Source organism: Lithobates pipiens, unplaced genomic scaffold (assembly GCF_037356315.1).
Source record: "Lithobates pipiens isolate NorthernLeopardFrog02 unplaced genomic scaffold, aLitPip1_a1.2 Scaffold_13, whole genome shotgun sequence".
Taxonomy (NCBI): domain Eukaryota; kingdom Metazoa; phylum Chordata; class Amphibia; order Anura; family Ranidae; genus Lithobates; species Lithobates pipiens.
This window is the reverse complement of record NW_027507718.1, coordinates 418,081,135-418,101,051: the sequence shown is the minus strand read 5'-3', so window position 1 is coordinate 418,101,051 and position 19,917 is coordinate 418,081,135. Positions and strand designations below refer to the sequence as shown.

The following is a 19,917-nucleotide window of genomic DNA, read 5'->3' as shown; positions in this document are numbered from 1 at the left end:
AAAAAAAAATTCAAAAGATAACCTACTTTTATACAAAATAAGCGCCACTTTCCAGGTAAAAACAAAATCAAAATCAAAGGTACAAGCTGTTAAGCTCTACTAAAAGCATGAGTCTTGGATAACAAAACTTGTAACATTTCAGTTGCCCGACTAAATTTTTCCTCCACAAAATCGAATTGCCTAAAAGTCCAATTCTGTATTCTCATGGGTACAAAAGCCACTAATTTAGAAAGTTGACCACTTTTATCATATTATCTGTATCCCCATCAGGGGAATTTACTTTCTTTATCGGTCCTGGTGACCACTGTAACCTCGCCTAAAAGCAAGGGAATAACCAAAACTATGTTTTCACCAGAACTAGAACGGAGGAGAAATCTTTCATATGGAATGAATGATTAAAGAGGGCATTTTCTCACTTCTGGTGGTCTCTACAAAACAGGAAGTCAACAGAAGTTTTTCCAATGCGACGCAGCAAAAAAAAAAAAAATCTGACATGCTTAACCACTTTGGCTCTAGAAGGTTTTAAGCCCTTCCTGATCAGGCCATTTTTTTTTGATACGGCACTGCGTTGCTTTAACTGACAATTGCGCAGTCACCCGACACTCTACTCAAAATGTATGTCCTTTTCCTACAAATAGAGCTTGCTTTTGGCGGTATTTGATCACCTCTGCGGTTTTTATTTTTATGCCCTATAAACAACAAAAATGCAGACAATTTAAAAATATATATATTTTTTACTTTCTGCTGTAAAACAAAAAAAAAAAAATTGAATTTTAGACCAATACGTATTCTGCTACATATGTTTGGTAAAAAAAAATACCAATTTTGTTATCCAAAAATCAAATTTTAGACCAATATGTATTCTGCTACATATTTTTGGTAAAAAAAATCCCAATAAGCATATATTGATTGGTTCACACAAAATTTATAGCATCTACAAACTAGAAGATTAGGGACTTTTTAAAATAGTTTTCACTAGTAACGGCAGCGATCAGCGACAAATCTGACACCAAGTGACACTTTTTGGGAACCAGTGACAGAAATACAGTGATCACTGCTTAAAAAAAAAAAATGCACTGCCACTGTATAAATGGGACTAGCATAGGGGTGCTCCTAGGGAGTGATTTCTAACTGTGTGGGGGACAGATGCATTTGAGGAAAAGATCCGTGTTTCAGTTTAGCTGAAGAGCTCTCTTTTACACTCCGGCAGACCACTATTCTTTCTTCCGAACCACCAGCGACTGGCTCCTGCTGTGTCCAATCACAGTGGCAGCAGCGCGGTGCGCTACCTGGGATCTTATGCACAAAATCACGTACCTGTATGTGATTTTGCGCAGCCGGGCCGTACTGCCACAGTATATATGCGGTGGGTGGTCCGGAACAGGTTAAACCCCATTCCATGACTATCCTATCTAGCCTGTAATAGAAAAGAAGTGTATACTTACCTATGCTGAAACTGTTCAGTTCGGTCACATGACCGTCTTCCAGGGCCTAGAAGTGATGCCATCTCCCAGGCTCTGCAGACGTCATTGCTGCATCTCCTCTACACTGAAACCAGATCATGGCTTCAGAATATTTTTTTTTCTTCTTGTTTTTACAGGGTAGACAGAGTAGTCTTAGAATGGGGGTGGGAGTAGATTTAGACTTAGTTAGAATTTGACTGGAATTCCATTTTAAATGACCATAAAATACAAGCTGTAACAGGGGTAGGCAACCTCAGCACTCCAGCTGTGGTAAAACTACAAACCCCACCATACCTCTGCCTCTAGGAGTCATGCCTATGATTGCCAGGGTCTTGCAATGTCTCATGGGACTTGTAGTTTCACCACAGCTGGAAGGCCAAGGTTGCCTACCCAAAACAAAATGGGTGCATTTATTAAAAGTGAAAAAAAAGAGCCTTACCTGTCCTGACATATCAGGTGCTAAAGGGATTGCTGGCCACAGAGAGGAGTAGACCCCAAAGAAAACAATCCAGAGTAGAATACTTCCCCATATAGCTATGTGACTGAACTGTGAACAAAAAAAACGAGATTTAGCCGTGAAATGACAAAATAATGCTAACAATGATAATAACAAAGTTCGCTGAATAACGGTTTAAGTTTGCTGGGTGTTTCTTTAAATTTTTGGTAACTTCCTACATTGTGTTCATCCTCTGCCTGCAAAAAAAATTCATTGTCAGTTGTCTTTGGATTCTGAATAAATCAGAATGATCCTGGTAATATCCCCCATTCCCCTGAGTCCGTATTCCAGATAACCATGCTTCTGCTTACCCTCTTTCTGTCCTCTCATATTAAATGACTTGTTCCTATGAACCACAACTGACAGTGACTGACACAAGGCATCATGGCACATAATGAGGAAAGAATTAACAATTTTCTTACAGGAAAGGTATTAAGTAAAATATGATTAAATAGGGAGCTTTTGATGCCCAATTTCTCATGCACGTGCCAATTCAAGTAAAAAGAGAAAAGGAAATCCCTTCAGCGCCAAGATTCAAAAAACTCTAAACCAGAAATGAGTCTAAGCTAGGAAACAGTCACAACCTTCATTTTATATATTTTGTCACTTTTAACACACATTTTATCCACAGCAGTTTTTGCATTCTAGAGACAGTTTACCTCATTTGAACCTCCTGTCTACGAGTACTAAATTTTAAAACTCATAGATTGCAATAAGTAAAATAATAAGTGTCATAAATCTACAAAGCTAAAGGAATAAAAACTGAATTAGGAAAGTGTTTGCTGTGCCTAAAACCTGCAGCTTTCTATAGAAATGAGACACTGCAGAATCCAGTAGGCTCAGCGACTAATTGGAAATGTTATACACGCAATTTAACACATGGCTGTGAATAACGTCAAGCTTAATTTCTAAAAGCTGAGCAGACCATAGACTGTTCTGCTAGAGGGTTGCCACTTTTCATACATGATTAAGATAGATGGTCATTGAAAGAAGCCAACACCACAAACATGTCGTTGATCAGATTTCTCCCGTCCAATCATCTTTCTGAACTTTTTAATGAGAGATAAGTGCGACTCTGTGGGTGACCCGAAGAAAAAAAAAGAGGCAACTTGGTTAGAGACTTCATGACTGCCCGCCCTTTCCACCCAGCTCTTCCGGAAGCAATGACACTGACTATGAATGGAGGACTATCATCCACTTGTCTTCCATTTAGTGATCACATAGAGGAGCTGGGCAGAAAGGGTGGGCACTCTTGGCGAGTGCCTTTCACAGCTCCAGCAGTATTAACCCCTACTGAACCTGATAACTATGGCGGGAGGGGTTATCAATGAAGGAGGATTTCAACTAATAAAGGAGTCAGCAGCACAAGGGACACAAGTAATGACCCTTGTGTTGATTGTTGTTTTTTTTTTATTTCTGACTAAAGACTTTAACTGTATGTAAAATTGTAACTAAAATTTCCTGAATGTGTCAAATAAAAATTAATCAACCTTCCAAAGCTACTGTTTGGAAACTTGGAACAGTTTGTGAATGTGACTACTATAAAATATTTTTCCAGCAATGTTTAGAATGTTTAGAATGAACCACGTACGTAAACACCACGTTCTCCATTTCACTGTATGGCATTACAAAAATGCTGATACATCCTCACACATTAGCTGAAACCAGAGAATTTACAGATTTGCTTCTGCCTAACAAGCACTAAAGACCTGAATTTGAACTCATACATGATTTGGCTAATATGATTTGATCAAACATGGTATTGACGGAGTAAAATTCAGCAGCACCTCTTCTCATAAAGTGGTTTTAAAGGCTGAATGTTTTTTTAACCTTCCTGCATTCTATGCAGGAAGATAAAAAACCTTCTGTCTCAATCCAGAGATATACACAAGAGCCTCAGCTCTCCAGGGACTCTCCCTCCTTATTGGCTGAGACACTATTGATACTATCAATCACAGCCAGCGAGCCAATGAGGGGAGAGAGAGGGTGCAGGGCCAAGCCACAGCTCTGTGTGTGAATGGACACGCAGAGCCATGGCTCAAGAGCAAGCCTGCTCAGGTGGCCCCATTGCAAGCTGCTTGCTTTGGTGGAAATTGTCAGGAGGGAGGGGCCAAGAGCGGTGGCGGGGGACCCGGGAAGAGGAGGGCTGGGGCTGCTCTGTAAAAAAACGCTGCACAGAGCAGTTAAGTATGAAATGTGACTTTAAACACATATTTAACAAAAGTCAACAAATTTCAGCAAGCACAATCAACAATTTACCCTTTAGCTGCCCATACATAGATAGATCAGGCCACCAAAGAATTTTCAGAGGGTGGGCAATCTGCTTAATGAACACGCAGGCAAGTTTACATTTTTGCAGGAGAGACATAGCTTGCCTCTTCTGTGAAAAATAGCCTAAAGTTTTTTACACTTTAATTCCAATTAAAAATTACAGTAATTTTTTTTCCCCATCTGTGTCTATCACTGTCTATCACTGTCTGTCCTGCAGAATCAATATTAAGTGACAGCTCAGAGTCTGCTGACGAAACATCCAAGAGGGCGGTGTGCTGCAGCAGTTTTAGGGCCTTCTGATGCCTACACAATCTTATGGAAACGATTTTTGTTGAAATGAATGGTCTGGCGACAGTCTCTTTAGTATGTACTATGTATAAAAATACTATGATAAATTGAATAAATATTTCCTGTAACAAGTACCACTTTAATTTTATTATACAAAACCATAATTCATACAGGAAAAAGGATCAATTAGGCTATGAATATTATGTTATTTTCCTTACCATGGTCCAATGTGAAGTTTCTAAACCTGCTTTCAGGCACACGGTTATCACCACGAACTAAAAAGAAAATACACAGGTGTTATTGTGTTATGTTTCATTATGTTACTGGTTTTAGGAAACCTGGCTCAGTTTAATTTTCAAACTGGTTGGCCAAAATTCAGGCTGCCCATGGCAAAGCTTTAGGCTGCTTTAACACTGATCCATTTTTCTTACTAAAAAAACAAAAACGTGTGAACAATCCTATGGAACTGTTCACACTGGTCCATCACATTTAGTAAAATTCTGCTTGCTACATTTTTGGTGCTATAAAAAAAAAAAAAAAAAAAAAAAAACACGCCTCCCCATAAAAAACGCGGCAAAAATGCACCCGTAGTTGTGTTTTTGAGTCACATGTCTTACGAAAAACGCACCATAAACACGGCAAAAACGCATATGTGTTTTTGATACGGATCAGTGTGAAAGTGCCCTTAGAGTAAGAATACACAGACATCGGAGAGACACCTGTACTGGCAAAGTGTGGCAGATAAGTAAATCTTAAGCCGCCCATAGATGGATGAAAATTTGGCTGGTTCAGCAGGAACATCTGAATTTTGATCCATTGAAGGCAAGGTTCATTATACTGAAGAGATGAAAAATCCCTGGTGCCGTACATCCACGGAGTCCTATCTTGGTATGAAAGAGACGTCTCAGCCTGGGCTCCCGTCAGGCCACGCCCCCGTGTTCCACTCCACCCCTGGAGGTTAGGCATGGAGATCATCCCCATGACTGAGCTCCGGGGGGGCAGAGTGAACCATGTTGGGGGCGTGGCCTGGCAGAAACCCATGCTGAGATTGTCTCTCTCATACCACGATAGGACTCCGTGGATGTGCGGCACCAGGGATTTTTCCTCTCTTCTTCTAGTGACTACAGGAGCTGGGACAAGCTCCATCCCTTGCTGGCAGTGGTTGCAGCATCACCCACACTACCCACAGTGATTGAGCCTGAGCGGCACACTAAACAAACCATGGGTCACACTGGTTATACCGAAGCCTGGAGATTAGTCTTTGTTCGATCACTGTCGACTATAGCTGCTGGCAGTGATTATTGTATGCCAACAGGTGGGAAATCTACCGTTGTCTGGATAAAATAGCGCAGCGGGAAGGATTCCCCCATCAGTAATATAGTGATTTTCTTTACTTCAATCCGTAGTTGGAAGGAAAGAAAATTGTATATTGTATGGCCTACCTTAGATTTATCATTTCACTGCTCTGCCCTACAAAATCCCATCTGTCCTGGTGAAAGGGGTGTCTAAAGAAAATGCATTGTGCATTGCAAACTTACAGTATAAACGATATTCCCAAGTAAAAGATAGTCTGATGCTTTTCCATTTGCAAATACACAATCTGTATTAAAAAAAAAAAAAAAAAAAAAAGATTGTATTTAATATGTAAATATGGAGATAGCCAACATAAATGTAAATGACTTAGAGCAATAAAATAAAAAACAATTATACTTTAACAGTGTTACATTGCAAAGACCCAAAATAGTAATGTACTACTTTCACAGGACCAAACTGACATCAAGCACTACATAAACATTTGTTATTTGTGAATGGAAAACGTGTTTACTTTTAGAACAATGCATTTGTTAACCAATATTATTTGGGACATTTTTCTTCAATATCTTATATGTACATTGAACATTTGAACAATAAAGTACACACACAACTGGGCAGCAAAGTGACTTGGTGATTAGCACTATTGCCTTGCAGCACTGGGGTCCTCTGTTCGAATCCCAGTCAGGATTCTATCTGCATGGAGTGTGCGTGTTCTTGTGCTTGCATGGGTTTCTTCTGGGTACACGGTTTTTCTCCAACACTAAAGCCATTCTGGGAAGTTATAACTAAGTAACGAAGTATAACTAAAAGCAAAACGTTTTTTGTTAGTTTTGGTTAAAGGGGAGTTTGCCTGTATACCATTATCACTGAAAGTAAAAGAAAATCCCAAATTTTGGGTTGCCCCCACAAAAGTAATAGAGGGGAAATCTTTCAATGGGGACACTAGTTCTGGTGACCTGGGGGTCCCCAAGGGATACCCTTAATTTGCAGGGATTTCTTCTTGCTTCCTGCTTGGCTATGGGACAGGAAGTGAAGGAAAATCTCTGCAATGGGACACAGATAGAAAAAAAAAAAATATCTGACAGATTACAGCCCTCCCTTACTCTATCCAAAATGAAAAAAAAAAAAAGTTTTGCCTATAGTTCTACTTTAATTGTCTCCTATCTAAATTGGGCCCTAGTATGATAGAAGTGCACACAAGATAGCTGCCGCCACATCTGCCCCAAAAACAGGTAAAGTGCCTTGAGCCCTCTATAGAAATAAAATAACTGAACAAAGGTAAGGTATAGTTAGCCAATTATACAATCTATCTATATGTCATGTGATTGTATACAATTGTACTGTATATTAAACTATTGGTGCTAGCTTTAGTGTGGCTTTAACAGAGATGTACTATTTATTCCCAATGCAGCACACTACAACGCACAGATAGGTAACATTTGTGCAATATAGTGTGCAATGAAAACCACGAGCAGCAATGTGTGTTCTTGCACATTATGGTGATATTCAAAATGAATGGCACCGCCGTAATGTTTTGTAATTTACTGTAATAGCGCTGGTCTTATGAATAGAGTGCAACCTTTACAGACAAATTCCATTTTTTATCCTATACAGAGCACTGACTGTGCTTCGTAAAGCATTATAACGCAAACACACATGCTTTTGTCCACCCATCAGTGAGATGTAGGCCAGCCAGATGCAGGTGGGAAGAGAATAAAAATATATGTGTGGTGCAGCACCCTGGCAGAAGGCTCCCTTCAGAAAAACAACACTGCGGCAGTATTTAGACTGCGGACTGATCCACAGCCAAAACATTGGTTTCTGGGCAGGCCTCGTCCATGCCAAATATGAATCAGCTGCTTTAACCTTAAACCAGCAGAGCACAGCACTTAAAAACACTAGGTAATAGGAGGCTCCTACGATTTATGTGGCTAACGCAAATAAATTAGGCCCATTTAAACATCACATTTGTAACCATGTGGTCACACTCAGTGCGGTTGGCATCAAATGGCTCCTTGCTAAAGTTTCACACACTCCAGAAACAATTCTGATCTACATATACAGTCAGGTCTTACAGCAAACACTATAAATCTGCCAAATGCATAAAGTAAATGTGAAAAGAAAAATTGTGTCCAGATTCTGCAAACCAAACGCATAACAAATGAGATGTCAGTCTGTAGGTTGAATGGAGCCTACTGCCACAAAAACACAGAAATGTTTGTCCCCCTCAATAGAAAAGTATAAACATTTTTACACTTATTCCTATTCTCAAAAAGCTAAAAGTACACATTCAGATTTTATTTATACATCCTGCTGTGAAAAAATATTGTCCTCTCTATTCTGTATGTTTTTGCTTCTTTTATCTCCTGATAATTTTCACTTCAAAATGTTCAATTTACAAAAATAAATCTTGCTTTGGTGTGGAATAGTTATTTTTCTGCATAAACGTCAAAGGCCTGTAAGCCCCTATTTATCATAAGTTGGGGAATTGTAATTTTTAGCAGACATGTAAGATAAATCCCTTAGGACCCTCTACACTACTGGATACATTTTTTTTGCAGGTACAACAAAAAATATGTATATATTTTTTGTATTAGGAGCCTGTAAAGCATTGCACCAGTGGTCAGCACATCGCTGATGTCATGCAGGTCTCCCGCACACTGTCAGTGTATCTGCTTCCCCATAGATCCCGTACGAGTAAGCTGATACTCGTTAGCAGGAACAAATTAACTACCACGGTGCTCCACAGTGCCATGGAAGTTCATTGACAACTACAAGCCGACAGCTGGGACTTGTAGTTCATTCATTCACACAGCTGTGTGTATGAATGACATGGCAGTGTGGGCAGAGCCCCACGTGGCTGCACTGTTTTTAAACCGTGACAGCTAGTACAGGGAACTTCTCCCTTTACTGCTGCTACAGGAAGGGGAGGGGGAAAGGGAAGGGGAAAAGGGAAAGGGGAAAAGGGAAGGGGAAAAGGGAAGGGGGAAAGGGAAGGGGGAAAGGGAAGGGGGAAAGGGAAGGGGGAAAGGGAAGGGGGAAAGGGAAGGGGGAAAGGGAAGGGGAGGGGGAAAGGGGGAAAGGGAGGGGAAAGGGGAAAGGGGAAAGGGAAAGGGGAAAGGGAAAGGGGAAAGGGGAAAGGGAAAGGGGAAAGGGGGGAGGGGAAGGCAAAAAAAAACCCAGCAAAGCAGGATCCAATTTGCTCCAGCAGGGGAAAAAATTCCTTCCTGATCCCCCGAGAGGCAATCGGACATTCCCTGGATCAACTTTATCTATAAATGTTAGTATCCAGTTCATTTAGGAAATAACCCAGGCCTTAAAGTAATCTACTGAGCTGGACAGAACCAGCTCTTGAGGGAGTCTATTTCCCATTTTCACAGCTCTTACTGTGAAGAAGCCTTTCCATATTTGAAGATTACATTTTCTTTTCCTCTAGATGTAAAGAGAGTGCATAATGTGAATGGGGACTTTGTAAAATCAGAAAAAGAATTTGATTGACATGTTAGATTTTTGCCATCATTTTTTTCAGTTCAGTTCACAACTAGAAATGACAAAAACAGAACTGGTTCAATTAAATGTGAAAGCTGTAAAAATAAAAACTATACAAATGACTAACACTTTTCACAGAACAATAAAGATTACTGTTCACGCATAAATGCCGCTAGTCACACAAGGTTTTATAAGACCTTGTATTCTTGTATAACCACTAGAAGCCAACACATGCCCCGTATGTCACTCATTACCAATGCATACAGAATGTCTCTTACCATACTGCAGGGCTTTCAATGGGAACCAAAACAGGACAACACTGTGCAAAAGACCATTCAGGCAATGAACCCAGAAAACCTAGGAGAGAGTGAGGAGATTCATTTGTAAAGAGCGGAGTTGGTGAACCATCAATCTAGCTTTATCTGTGTGCAGCAAGTGTGACTGTCAGGGCACCAGCCTGAAGCGATGTCACACACACCAGGCAAAGATATAATGTTTCTATACAGACACACCAGCACTAATACAATTCTGGCAAACAAAACTCTGTGCCATTAGAAAATGATCATTTAGCAAAGTTGTAGGAATGTACATGTGTGATGCTCATACCAAATGGTGGAAAATGTCAACAGACTGTGGGGGTAGGTAGCATCTCATCAGCACATTTAGATGTCTAGACTAGATAATTTATTGACTGTCCAGAGTGGCTTGAACATCATGCAAAAAGCAGTAATAAATAATAATAAATAATGTAATAAATCAGTATAAATGTCCCATGTGCATTGTACCGTCCACACAAATGTATTTACACTATGTGTTTTCTGTACTGTGGTCACAATACGGCATATTACAGCATAGTGACTCCATATAAGATCACCCTATACACGTTCATCAGTCTTGTGAAGACGCATTTGATTTTGTGGGCAATCAAGCTGCCATTCATATTTATAGTGGACTGTGTTCTCACTGAAGCCAATGGGACATTGTTCCAAAAAAAAAAAAAAACCCCTCCAAAAACCTAAAATCAGAATTCAGCTAACACATGATGTATATTTGTGTTTAGATTGCCCTCAATTCCCACAAAGAGTGAACATTTCTAAGTGCGCTACCAGAGAAGACTGCACACCTCTGAAACAACTTTTCTCCTCGACTCTGCTGACCATTTTGATGTCAAAACATAAGCGGTAATGGGACAGCCTCATGAGAACAATGTAAGCTGAGAGCATAACCATTTCATTTTTTTTTTTTTTTATATTAAAGACGGAAATTTTGACTTACCTGAAAATTCCATATCTTAGATTACAGTACAGGACACAGGTATCTTATTCAACCCCATGGGTTAAAGGTTCATATCTTTAGGTGATTGGACACTGGAAAGCTTTTGCAGATGCTTCACCCTATAACGCTACCCCCCTCAGTTGCCTGTGTCCTGTACGAATAAGATCAGAGGAATTTCGAATCATCTGTAAATTCTCTTAAGCTGGCCACAGATGGAGCGAAATTAGGCCGGTTCAATCCATCTAGGGCCGTTCCCATTCTAATGGTCAACTTGAATTGGCATATCAGAAAATTTTCTTTCGATTGGCTGTAACCCTGACCAATGTATTCTGGGAGGAGTCCCCACTATCAGAATATAACACTATAGCAGAAAATTCCTCCATCCAGCTTGCTTGTGTGGATGGGGGAATCTGTTCAGTTTTTTTGGATCAGCCTGCTAACTGATCAAAAAAACTGATCCATGTATGGCCAGTACAGAACACTATACCTAAACTTACCTTATTACTCTGCATTGATTTGTACAAAACCGAGGACTTACAAACTGGGGTAAAGTTATAGGGGAAGTGCCCTAAGGGGTAGTGTCCTCAGAAGCTTGCCAATGTCAAATCACCTGGAAGGATGGAGGGTGGGCCTCTAACCCTTGGTTAATGAATAAGTTGCCCGTGTCCTGTACTGTACAATTAAGATCAGATGAATGCACAGAGATGAGGGCTAGAAGCTTTGAGGTTTGTTCCTCCCGCTCTATCTGTATAGGCATTAAAGTGGTTCTAAAGGCTGAAGTTTTTTTTACCTTCATACGTTCTATGCATGAAGGCAAAAAAAAAAAACTTTTATATCTAGCCCCCTTTCCCTTATACTTAACTGAGCCCCCTGAGCCATTGGCTCCTGCTGCTTTCAAACTCTGCGAAGAGGGATCAGTGGGGGTGGGGCCGAGTCCTGCTGCCTGTATCTATGGACGCAGGCAGCGGGGCTGAGGAGCACCCCCCGCAGGAGTGCCCACATAGGAAGCAGCTTCCTATGGGGGCACTAGATGAAGAGGAGGAGCACCTGCGGGGGATCAGAGAAGAGCGAAGTATTACGTGTATGTTACTTTTGGGGGAAAAAATGTTACCTTTAGAAAAACTTTAACATGGAACGCTTAACAGAACCAAGAGCTTGAGTTTATAGAGCTGCTGGTGGACTATGCTTCCTGAAAGTGTCAGCATAATGACTGAACCTCATTGGCACTTTAAGGGTTCGTTTAAACCAGATGCAGTCAAACATTTTTAGACATGGTAAAAATGTATATACAAGAGAAATAAATTATTTCAACAAGCTTAGTTTACACACTATTACAATGTGCATTTATAAAAAAAAGTACAGAATGATGCATTTTTTTTTTTGCATGTAAAATGCACCAGAACAAAACCGCAGACACATGCAAATGCAACTCATTAAAGAAATGCATGTAAATGTGAATATAGAACCCATGCACTGAATGTAGGAATTGCACAAAGTGGTTATTACTCCCAAAACTGCACCCTTTGCATGAGCACAACATTAGCCTATAGCAGCCTTTCTCAACCCTTTTAACACAGAGGAACCCTTGAAATAGTTCTCCAGTCTCGGGGGAACCCCTGCTAAAAATTTGAAATCTACAACTCATGATACATTAGTGTGATGGTCAGTGGGAAGAATGGTCCTTATACTTGTGGGAAGAATTACCTCCTTACAGATAGCTAAAAAGATCAATGGTGTCGGTGGGAACTTATCTGAGAGGCAGAAATGGCCCAATGCTGAAGGAACCCCTAGCAACCTCTGGAGGAACCCTAGGGTTCCACGGAACCCTGGTTCAGAATCACTGGCCTATAGCGTCTACAAAAAAATATTAGCAAGTCAGTACTTGCATGGGAAAGAAAATACAAAAATTTCAATTCAAATATATTTGAGGATAAAGGGAAAAAAAAAAGTTGCATGTATAGAACAAAATCAGATTCTCAAACAAATAAAAACTATATAAATTATGTCAAATCAGCTATGGGCATAAGGGAAACTGGCACATATTAAAAAATACAGCTAAAAATAAGTTAAACAAATTCACTCATAAGAAAAGAAGAAGAAAAAAAAAGTACACTATCTGCTGAAAAAAACAGAGCAATTTGTTCTGTGAAAACATAGCTACTTGTTCCTTTTCTGCTGAAAAATATGGCCACACAGGGTTGATCATTATTAATAGGTAAAAAAAAAAAAAACACTTTCCTGCTAGGACATCCATTGTTGATTGAGCAAGTCATTCAGATTTTAGATGTGCATTAGCACTGATCTCATTTAACGCTAAGGACCTATTAACCCCATCCTTGGCAGATGGCCCTGCGGCTGTATATGCTCATGCAGCTCACTTACTGCATCGTTACCTCCGTACTTTGTATGACGGGCAGCACAGGTGGGTGCAAGATAAATGAGCTGCTTCCCTCCCATTCTCCTGACTGATACAAGTCACATACTAATCCGGTCACCCCTGTGGGGCCCTTTTAACCTTTCACCCTCCTTTCCATAACAAGCATCTCAAATACCTCACACTAGAAATGAAATGCGCCTATTCCCCAACCTATTCAAGCTGAACATTAAATACAAATAATGATCGTGAAAAGAAGGTGGAATATGAAATTTCAAAACTCGGTCCAGTAAAAACAGTTTGAGGATCGTGAAGTGGTTTGCTGTATTTTTGATTAATTGCATTATTCCCCATTTGTCAGGCTGTGAGGCTCAAATCACATTGACATAAAATAGTTTTTCTCCTCGCTTTTTTTTTCCCCCCAGCCAGAGCAAGTGTTTCGTGTTAGAAGGTTTTGAGATGGGAAAGCCAAAATAAGCAATATAATACTAAAGCTGAACGCTCCGAATGCAGAAAGTTTCTGCTATAGTAATATCTAAGCTCATTTATTTTATGACAATGAAATTCAACTAAGACATTAAATTATTGTGTTCTCAGTGAACCGTGCTGAGGAAATAGAGTCGTCATATTTTATTGTCTAATAGTGCTTTATCAAAATTAGTTTGTTTCTCTCACACTTTGGTAATAACCACGAAAGTAAAATATAGACTTTTACATTTTTACACATCATTCTTGTTTACTATGCGATTGCTAGTTTAATTTAAAAAAAAAAGTTTACTGCATTATTATTTTTTATATTAAACCAAATCTAGAACCCAAACTTTTTCTATTTTTATTTTATTTTTGCTGTTTTGGAGAAATCTGTCCTAAGTGAGGAGGAATTAACATCTTAAAAAGGTGTCCCCTCTACTTCATATTTTGGTAGAAACCATAACATTTTGGATTTCCAATTTACTTCTGTTCCAGAGAGAAAGGTTTACAGAAGAGAAAATACCATTTAAAATGTGATAACTGAGCAATGGCTGCTTCACTTCCTGTTTACCTTTTTAACCAACGTTCCTTACAGAACAACCTCCCAAAGGAGAAGTACAGCAATGCATGTTTGGATGTACTTCTCCTGCGGATCACAGGAGTGCAGTTCGTATGGCACTCCTGTGACCTGTTTTCAGAAGACAGCGTGGTGAAGCCCGCTGTTGGCTGATAGTCACAGAGCCAGTCTAGGCTGGGGCAAGATCATGACAATAAAAGTAGGTATCCTCCCACAACCCTGTACCGGCACCTAACGCAGACTCTCAGCGAGCCGCTGAGAGCCTGAGCCAGCGGTTCCCAACCCCTCCAAAGTCCAGAGCTTCAGTGAAGTGTTGGGGCAGAGCAGAGAACCGATGACTGACAGTCACCAGCTCTCTGATCACGGATCTCTGAGAACCGAGCGATCAGCAGTCTTTGATTGCTCGGTTCTCAGTCTTAGGGCTGGCGGGGGACAGATGCAGCATTGGACCAATGCTGCAGCCACCTAGGCAAGTATGATTTAAAAAACAAAAAACAAAACAGTGAACGTTTTTAAAAATGCCTGTGGCTTTAGCTGTAGAATGCAAGTGTTAAAAATTTTAATTTTTTTTTTTTTTTTTTTTATAGAGCTTTGCAGCGTGTTTGCGTTGACCTTTTTTTTAGCAAAACTATACTCCCACAAAAGCTGTAAATATGTTTCCCCATGTTTGCTGTCCTAGTGATACAGTTTTACCAGACAGGAAGTATGGGGCAATCTCCAACAGGAACACAGACAGAAGTAAATTTATTTATTTATTATTTATTTTCTTTTACTAAAAATCACATCAGCATACAGCTCTACCTGTTGGTATTAAATCATCTTACACTCAAACATTTTTTGCTTATACTTCCAAATACTGTTTTTCCATTTCATGGTTGAATGAGGCTCTGGTGATGAAATCAGAGCCTCACAGATCCTAAGAAGGCTACATCACCAGTGCCTTCCCCCTCAGATGGTGTGCACGTGATCCAGTAGACATGCTTGGAGATCCAGGCAGTAAAGGGAGATTGATTCACCTGCCCTTAGTGAAAATGGCCACCGTGGGAAGAGAAACAGAAAAATAAGGTATGCAAAGAATAAAAAGCCTGCAATATCTGGAAGTATTGGCTTGTAGGTTGATATTACTAAACATTTCTAAAAGTGCCCTTTCATGCAATTTTTAAAGTGGTTGTAAACCCTTACAAACCACTTTGACCTACAGGTAAGCCTAGATTAAGGCTTACCTGTAGGTCCAAGAGATAGCTCCTAAACCTATATGGTTTAGGACAGTGATGGCGAACCTTGGCACCCCAGATGTTTTGGAACTACATTTCCCATGATGCTCCACTACACCGCAGAGTGCCAGAGCATCATGGGAAATGTAGTTCCAAAACATCTGGGGTGCCAAGGTGCGCCATCACTGGTTTAGGAGATATTTGCCCGAAAACAGGCACCACTGTCTACAGCACATGCGCCGTAGACAGCGGCGCGCAGGCGCACTGAGCGCAGAATTCTCAGAGACAGAGCTGCAGCGCGTGTCGGCTCCCGTGCGCATGCGCGGGAGTGACGTCATTGCGGCTTCGCTGAATGACAGCGGCGGAGCTGCGAGACCCCACCAAGAAGATGGATGCGGTGGACTACAGGGGACAACGGCGACTTCGCTGGCTCCTGTGTCAGGTAAGTGACACATAATGGGCTACTATGCGATGCATAGTAGTCCATTATACTTTGCAGGGAATGAAAGAGGAAGTAAACTAATCAGGGTTTACTTCCTCTTTAAGATAAGGGTGAAGTCCCTATTAAAAATGGTTGTCCAATTAGGATAAAAAATAAACCTACAAATCCTGTAGCTGCTGACTTAATAAAAAGGACGCTTATTTGTCCATGGGTTCAAGCTCTGGCCTCACCCAAGCCGATTCTTCAATAAGCTTTGGGTCCAGGGGCCAGCCTGCTTTTGGCTTCACAGCCAGCTGCCCGCTGTGCTTTGTGAAGGGTTCCGCGGTCTTCTGGGACATGTGATGTGTCCAAGAAGACTGCAGGGAGGGAGGGGAAGTTGGAGCTGTCAAAAGAAGATACACACTATACCACCCATCCTCCAAATGATATGCAACTTTTGGTGGAGTTCTGCTTTAAGTAGGAGAATGTTAGAACCCCATTAGGTTTAAATAGTTGTCAGTTTCCAAATTGCATAATATTCCCTCACTTCCTGGCTGTTAAAACATTTTTTTTTTTTACATGTCACCACGACAGGAAGTGAGTGAAAATCTCTCTAACGGAGCAGTAAAACCTAACTGGGATTTTAATGCTCCACTACTCCATCTCAAACTAGAAAAAAAAAACCCTATCCCTTAATTGTTTTCGGTCTAAAATTGATTCATAGTGTGTCTTGTCTGTGCCTGTAAGGGTGCAATATGAGCGTTTGCATGTGCACTATAAAAGAACTCCATAATATACAGACATTATATACATATTGGGGGAAGAAGGTATTTGAGGAAGGGGAAAGGAACCATTCATGGGCAATGCAAAAATCTTTTATCCCGTGTAAAAAAACTCTAGAGAGAATTTCCACCCTGATGAAGGAACATACATTTGGTCCAATCTGATTTTACATAGAGCTCCCATCCTGAAAATAATTTATTTTTAATAGAGATCCATGCCAATTGGATTATTTTCCTGTAAATCATTTTCTCCCATTGTTCATTCTTTAATTTGCTTCTGTTTAATAAGTATTTACGGGTAGAAAGCCATATGTATGCATGACATATGAAGTCAGTGCTTTCTACTAACTAGTGCTGCACAGCAGTTGCAATTTAAAACTACTGACTTGTAGTTTACCCGGACTAGCTGGAAATAGTATACTAGCTCTGTGACTTGTTCTTTTATTTCATCAGTTTTGCTGATATGCTCAATACATGGCTCAACATATATACAATATATAGGCACAACCTACAGATTCATACAAAAAGTATGTACATTATAATAAAATAAAGTTCTCATTTAAAATACATAAAAAAACAAAAACAAAAAAACAAACATTAAAAAAGTAAACAAAAAACCCCACAATGACTGTTTTTTTAAGTGTGTGAATGATAAAAATAAATGAACATGAAAAGATTACATTTCATGCAGCTGGTAATGAATTTTATGAGAAAGACATTGTCTGCATGAGAAAAGAGGACTCGAAGCAAGAAATTAAAAGCCGAGGGATGTTTTTGTACTTTTTGAACACAGTATACAGGATTTGCGTTCACGGTAAATTGGTCTACAAGATTCTTTTACTTTCTAAATGCCTACCATGAAATCATCATTCTGAATTTGTTTCAATTCCAGTTAATTCCTTTTTTTATGTTTGAGATGTGAAACACGTTGCAAAAGGTTTTTTTTTTTTTTCCCCCTCCTAGGAAGCGAAAAAAAATATGAAGCCTGTGCTACATCTACCACGCTTCCCTCCTCATTGTTGATTAGACAATTTTCCACAGTGGCTGATAATCCATTACAGCAGAAAATGACAAACACATAAGGCATGACATCCAAAGAGACAAGTGCTTATAAAAGACAACTTCATAATGCCATGGGTGAAAATATTTACAGTACAAACAAGTGGCAGCCACTGCGATCAGTGGTGAAGAGATATATTTTCTTTGGGTGAATACACCAGGTTTCCACTCAATTAATCTAATCTTTAGATTTAAGCCAGTGTCACAAAAGGTACAAAAACTCCAGATTTTTAACAAGGGTACATGACGAGAATGTAAATTTGGGCAGCACGTTGCCACCGATTTCAGCATTGCCTCCTTCAGCACCAACGACTTGGATTAAATCAATGCAATAGGGATGGCAGGGGAAGCAACCACTATCTGGCCCTCAGTTTATAGGGCACCTGCACCGAACAGGATTCCAAAAACATTTAATCCTTCCCACTCCCACAGCAACAATCTTATCAGAGGATTTCAATTAAATTAATTGAATGGTTGGCGTAAATGAAATGAAAGGTTGGCGTAAAATGACAGTAATCAGTAGGCACTGTTAAAGTCTACCATCCTGGAGGCAACTAGTTTATAGGTCAGGCAAGTTAGTAAGAATAAATGAAAGAAAAACCAAATGGTTCACTAAACTAAGATGGTAAAAGAAAAAAAATCTGCATATAGCAGATTCAAGGAAACAGGAGGTGTAGCCGAGTATAAAAATAGACAAAAAGAGGCCAAACACATTAGCTGCCAAAGCACATAAAGTGGAGGAAATTGCTAAATTAACCACATGCCGACTGCCGCATGCCGATATATGTCCCTACCTTGACGACGGATAACGTTGTTATGGCAGCAGCTAGCTGCCATGACCCCAGTATCCCCGTGTTCAGTCGGTGGTCGGCTACAATAAAAGCGGATTCGCAGCGAGATCACTTTTATCGGTGGTGGGAGGGGCCCCCCTCCCGCCGCGATCCGGTGCCCTCTGCTGCTTACCAGAGCCATTGGCAGCGGCGGAGGCGATTGAGTCTGTCTCCTTGCTAGGTATGGAGACAAATGAGGGGGAAGATGGCCCCCACCCGTCTCCATACCATAGCCGGGCGGAAACAACGTCAAAATGTCACTTCCACCCATACTTCTTAAAGGCACATTTTTTTTATGTAATTTTTTCAAAATGACAAAATGTATTTTTTTTTGTTGCATTCAAGTCCAAATATGAGATCTGAGGTCTTTTTCTTAAGAGTTCCTTTCATGCTTTTTTCTATTACAAGGGATGTTTACATTCCTTGTAATAGGAATAAAAGTGTCACATTTCTTTTTCTTTTAAACAGTGTAAAAATAAAAAGGTAAAATAAATAAGAAAACATACGTGAGTAATGCCCGCATATGAAAATGGCGTACAAACTACACGTGAGGTATTGCCGTGATCGGTAGAGCGAGAGCAATAATTCTAGCCTTAGACCTCCTCTGTAACTGGTAGAATTTTTTAAATGTTGCCTATGGAGATTAAGGATAAAAGTTTGTCGCCATTCCATGAGCAGGCGCAATTTTGAAGCGTGACATGATGGGTATCAATTTACTCGGAGTAACATTATCTTTCAAAATATAAAAAAAAAAATTGGGCCAACTTTACTATTGTCTTATTTTTTAATTCAAAAAAGTGTATTGAAAAAAAAAATACGGTTGTAAGACCGCTGCGCAAATACGGTGTGACAAAGTATTACAACGACTGCCATTTTATTCTCTAGGGTGTTAGGAAAAAAAAATGTATATTGTTTGGGGTTCTATATAATTTTCTAGCAAAAACAAAACAAAACAGTTTTTAGCTTGTAAAGGAGTCTGAAAAAGAGGCCCGATCCTTAAAGTGGAAGTAAACTCCCCCATCGTTTTCAGCCAAGGAAGCTGCCATCTTTGCCTCTGTTTAATGTTCAACTGCTATGGTGCTGCACATGTGATTCGTTATGACACCAGCCATTGAATGGTTTGATTTTTTAACTGTTTAAATCGATGTGTTTACTTCCACTTTAAGTGGTTAAGAAAGGAGATACAACTTTTTTTTTGGTACATTAGTGATAGAAGGAAAAAATACAATGGGATCACTAAAATGAAAACTGGGCACAACACATGTTGAGGGAGACCTGGATGTAGCAAACCATTTAAACAATTACTTCTGTTTAGTCTTCTCAGAAATAAATTGTACCAACAATAACAAGTTGGGGAATCATATTGGCTCTAGTAGTGATGGTTCATCTTTAGGATTTCTGGAGACAGCGGTAGCAGAGGAACTGGCTTTGTTAAAACTTAATAAAGCAATAGGCCCTGATGGTATTCATAGTTACATACTGTGGTTAGTCTGGTTGAAAAAAAAGACACAAGTCCATCTTCAACCAATAAAAGGAAAAAAATTATACGATCCTATATCTACAGTTGATTCATAGGTAGGCAAAAATAACCCC

General features: G+C 39.9%; 1 protein-coding gene across 6 annotated transcripts in view; it reads right to left on the bottom strand.

Moving 5' to 3' along the window:
• ATP8A1 (ATPase phospholipid transporting 8A1) overlaps nt 1-19,917 on the bottom strand; it is a 376,828-nt gene that overhangs the window by 13,537 nt on the left and 343,374 nt on the right. For all 6 annotated transcript variants that reach the window (XM_077477552.1, XM_077477551.1, XM_077477556.1 and 3 more), the window contains 4 exons: nt 9,600-9,678; nt 6,057-6,118; nt 4,737-4,793; nt 1,903-2,010 (listed from right to left, as the gene is read on the bottom strand). In XM_077477552.1, the coding sequence (XP_077333678.1) occupies nt 1,903-2,010; nt 4,737-4,793; nt 6,057-6,118; nt 9,600-9,678 (306 nt within the window). The remainder of the gene's footprint in view (nt 1-1,902; nt 2,011-4,736; nt 4,794-6,056; nt 6,119-9,599; nt 9,679-19,917) is intronic.